General features: G+C 30.1%; 1 protein-coding gene across 2 annotated transcripts in view; it reads left to right on the top strand.

The window, feature by feature from the left end:
• The first annotated feature begins 586 nt into the window (after window positions 1–586).
• The window catches only part of LOC123011158 (FH1/FH2 domain-containing protein 3), a 79,194-nt gene continuing 75,006 nt past the window's right edge, over window positions 587–4,774 (top strand). For both annotated transcript variants that reach the window (XM_044408600.1, XM_044408519.1), the window contains exon 1: window positions 587–816. In XM_044408600.1, the coding sequence (XP_044264535.1) occupies window positions 796–816 (21 nt within the window). In that variant the 5' untranslated portion in view covers window positions 587–795. The remainder of the gene's footprint in view (window positions 817–4,774) is intronic.

The following is a 4,774-nucleotide window of genomic DNA, read 5'->3' as shown; positions in this document are numbered from 1 at the left end:
AATACAATATTTTTTCTACTATGCGATTTTTAAAAAAGGTTACATTAAATTGATTTATATATTTCTCAAATTTTCATTTTCTTTTGCCAAAAATTCTTAATAACTGCAAAAAACACAGTATATTTATATCTTTGACAATTTAGAAACTAATAAACGAAATTATGACCAGACATGACACTGAGTTAAAAATATAATAAATGTTCTGCAACTTGACGACACTTGTAGCATTTTAAACAGTTATTTGCTTCAATAAAACACACCCGACGCTATATTTCTCCGCCACGGTCATTAGACCCAGGCAAACATTGGAAAAATAAAGAGTGCTCAGAAAATTTTAGATTAATTTCACCAATACATATTATTTTATTTATTTGTAAAAAAAGTTAAATCTATGGTGTTTTTTCCTTTATTATGATTTTCTTCCAAACATCGCAACAATTGTTATCCTCAATCAAATTACAGTACAAACCAGTCGTTCTTTAAATAGTCCTTTCGGCTTTTCTCGCTCCATCTCGCCTAAAGCCGCGACGACGCCGAAGACGCTCGGCGCCGAAATCCGCTCAAGTTAGTGGTTAGAATAGCGCGAGAAGGTTTTAATAAATTCTATTTGGGCCGCGCTAGTTTTTTCAATTAGTTTAACCGTTTCGGTTTAGTGTGTGTTGAATGATCTTTGGTTTATTTGTGCGTCGCGTTTTCGTTCAAACATTTTCAAGTAAACGCAATGTAAACTTGACCGGTCTTTCGAAAAACTGTGACTAATTAATATGAAGTGAGGTGGTGAGCTATTTTCAAATTATGAGCGCCTACAGAAACTACGTAAGTCTATTATGTGATTGGTTTCAGAAACACTGGCTAATGTGTGCAAATTTTTCGGTTTCGATGTTGATGTTGGCGCAAAATAAACTAAGTAACATGTTTGCGCTTGAGTTGTTGAATTTTGTGCGAAACAAATTTGAATCGTTTGGGTGGGAACACATGTTTTCGTGGAAAATGCCAAAAACATTAAATTTTTTTTAAGGCAGTTTTCAAAACTTTTAGAATTACAAATACAGCAGGCATCAAGTAGATTTGTCTACTCGATATAACAAAATGCAACTATTTTCAACCTTTCAAAGTTCAAATACCGCAAAAACAAACGCAAGAGTTAGAAAAAAAAGTTACATTTAGTCCTAGTCAAGGTCACGGAATTTACACCAAGAAATGCACAAAAGGCCTTCAAACTTGATTTATAAATTTATGGAAGTAGGAAAACAACATGTGCCTAAAAGTTGCATTATGCATTATTTTATACAGAAAATGCTATTTATTTTTTTCATATTATAATGGTATAAAATGTTATTAACAATGTAACACTTTTGTTAATAATCTATTTTTAATTCAATAATATGCTAAAAAAACATACGAGAATAAAAACTTTCCTTAAAAATTAAAATCAAAATTGTTGGATGGTGATGTTAATGGTTTTTTCTAAAAAAAGAGCGACATTTTAAAACAAACAAATTATGTTATTTTGTATAGAAAATTTTTAGTAAAAAATACATATTTTCATTTAAATAAAATATAGTACGTGGGGGTATACTATAAATTAATGAAATAAAAGACTAGTGCAAAGCTGTAGTTACAAAAATAGTTAAATTGGCACCAGTTTAATTCAAATCAGCGTATTTCATAATATAAATTGTAACGTGAAGGAATTATTGGCAAGACATGTGAACAGATGAAAACTAAATTTATAATTTTATGTTTTGATGTGTAAGATTCAATTTTTCTTTAATGACGTATATTTCTCAATAAAATTTAATTTAATTGTTTATTACTTTTAAACGCAAAATTAAATGTTTGAGTCAACAATAAGTATGTATAACTTTTTTAATTGAATTATGAATTTTTTACTTATGCCAATAAGTTTCTGTTAGTCCAATAGTCCAAAATACTAGTGATGTCTATAATATTTTAATGAACTAGTGCTATGAAGTTAGGCAACCGCATAATATTTTAAGTGGAAACTTCCGCAAACGAATTTAATTAGGCATAATTTGATGTCTGTCTCAATTAAATTAAATTCACAACTGATTTTTAACACAATAATTGTCCCAAATTGTCTTAAATACAAATTAACTCATTTAAATTTGTTCCTAAAAGCATTTCTTTTGTTTGTGGCTGATTTTCATAAAAATAAAATCTTTAAACAATTACAGAATCTAACAATTTACCGTAAGATTTTTCATAATTACATTGAAGTTACGCATTCGAAAAACTAATACTAACCCTTGCAGAATTTGAACTTGAACTGGCGGGTGGCCGTTATAAACCGCCTTTTTAGTTATGTTAAACCATAATAACGTTATGGTATTTAGATTAAATAAAATAAAATTCTTACATTTTAAGCCATTAAAAATTAAAAGACTACAAAATACTCTTTGATTCGACCTGACCTATGTAACCTAAAAATTTTAGTCACACAATATTTACCGTCATTAGGACGATATAAAACAAAATAACAGGCGCAGTTGAAATTTGTAAATCGAAGCAGCTAAGTATATTGATTGTGTGGCAGTTAAGAGTTTTTTTTAACAATACAAAAGATAAATATTTGGAAAATTTCTACTAACACAGCTATCAGAATTTAAACTAAACAGAGGCCGTTATAATGACGGCCGGCGGCCGGTGACCGTTATAAACAACTTTTCTTTTCTGATTTGTGATTCTGTTAAACTAAAATAACGTTATAGTATTACAATAAAAAAATATATCAAAATTTAAACATTATACAGGGCGTTTACGGTCTTGAGGTTGAAATTTAAATGAGAGGATATTTACGTTAGAAAAAAACTAATACGCTATATAAAACAAAAATTCACGTTGTTAAAGGAAATTATTCATTTTACACTATTTGTTTGAGAACTGCTGCTTCGGCTGCAACAATGGCCATTAGTATCATTACCTTGTGTTTCACCGTAAATCATAAACACGACAACCAATTTATTATTTTAATATTTTGCCATGCATGTTCATAAATTTGGAGAAAAATTAAGAAAAACGAATCAAACCTTTTGGAAACCATTCGCTGAAAGAGATTAAACAGAAGATCTTCGAATTTTGATAAAAACTAAAGCAAAAGCAAATCAAATGAAGACAGTGTCAAAACGATGAAGTGACTTTTCTCTTTCATTTTCATAGATACGATTTTTTTATCTGTTGCAACAATACAATCTTATCTGAACAAGGAAATAATTCCAGTGACCCTCAAACCATGTACCAATATTTTGGAGTTAAATAACATTCTTGATAATAACAATTGTGTGAGTTTTTTTTCTCGGTTAAAGTATTTCTGTACTCTTCTATTACTAGGTCAATTTTCAACTCGAAGACTGTAAACACCCTGTATAATAAAAAAAACTACTAAAATACTCTCTGATACATATAGGTACATAATGTATACTAACCGTGTTAAATTTTAAAATTTTAAGGCCTAGCTAAAAATAGGCATTGACGAAACAAACTAAATAAGTTTTTTTTGACTTTTGGAATATATTTTGTAATATTTTAAAACACAAAGCAAAACATTTATCTGTTTTTTCCAAGAATGTTTGACACAAAATTAATCCGACTAACCCATCCCTCTAGTCACAAAAGTGAGAAATGGTTTTTATCACAGTCGACTAACACTTCCTTTCAGTTATCCAACCCCCTAATCTCCCTCGACACGTGTCGGGCAATAAAATTCATCCACGTAACACGTGTTGACACTCCTTTCTCCATACATAACCCCGAAAATATGATAATACGTCTTCGACACCTATGCTATGCTATTTCCAGCTACCTCTTTTAATATCCAACACATGCACCCAAAAAGTCTGTTTCAAGTCCACATCATCGTCGACCCCTTTTAATCGTTCATTCGAACCCTCGAATCTGCATAAGTCAAAACGTCGAGATCAAAGCCGAATCGAGTATTTTAAGCAGACTGTCGCTTCATTCTTTATCGTCTGTACAAATAGGAGAAACATAAATAACTTCCTCGGGCAGAGTGCGACCGCGAATTAATTGACAACTTGGTGGGGTGTTTCACGTTTTTTTTTTGAAATTTTACGGCCTGTCTATTGACATGCGGATGCTTTGTAAAGCGATACTTACTTACGATCGAGGTTTATCTATTCGCGGGATCCTTGAGTTATTATTGTCAAGTGCAGGTTGTTACTCTTTCTATTTTTGAAAGCTTTTTCAGCGACTGCCCGGTCCATTAGGCAATAATCGCAGCTGAGCTGAAGGTTTACAGGGATTGTTACTGCCACAAACACGCTTTAATCGCTTTGAAAACATGTTTTTTTGGTAAATTTTTATATTTAGTTGCAGCGTATGGGTTTTCTTAGTATTACTCCAAGATTATACCAATACCACAAAACTTATCATAATAATCAAAAATAATAACATCATTACTTGATAGCAACATGGGATTTTTGTTTTTTTTTGGAATTTTTTTTAAGACTAATTTAACAGATTCCAAACATAGTCACATACGTTATTTTTTTGATATCATATCTTTTTAATCAATTTTTAATAACCAAAAAATTATTGATATCTGCTAAGCATATGAAATGTTTGTTGTTTTACAAGGCGAAAAAAGTATAATTTGATCAATTTTTCGAGAAATTATGGATATTTTAAAAAATATAACGTAATTTTTTAAAAGTTTATGTCTTATGGACTCTGATAAAAAAAAATTAAATTGCAAAAAATTATTTCTAGTGTTGACATGTATTTTAAAAAAAAT

Source organism: Tribolium madens, unplaced genomic scaffold, assembly GCF_015345945.1.
Source record: "Tribolium madens isolate multiple individuals breed KSU strain unplaced genomic scaffold, Tmad_KSU_1.1 Scaffold_11;HRSCAF=98;Tcas5.2_LG3b, whole genome shotgun sequence".
NCBI classification, from domain to species: domain Eukaryota; kingdom Metazoa; phylum Arthropoda; class Insecta; order Coleoptera; family Tenebrionidae; genus Tribolium; species Tribolium madens.
Note: the sequence above shows the minus strand (reverse complement) of the source record. Positions and strands in the feature narration are given on the sequence as shown.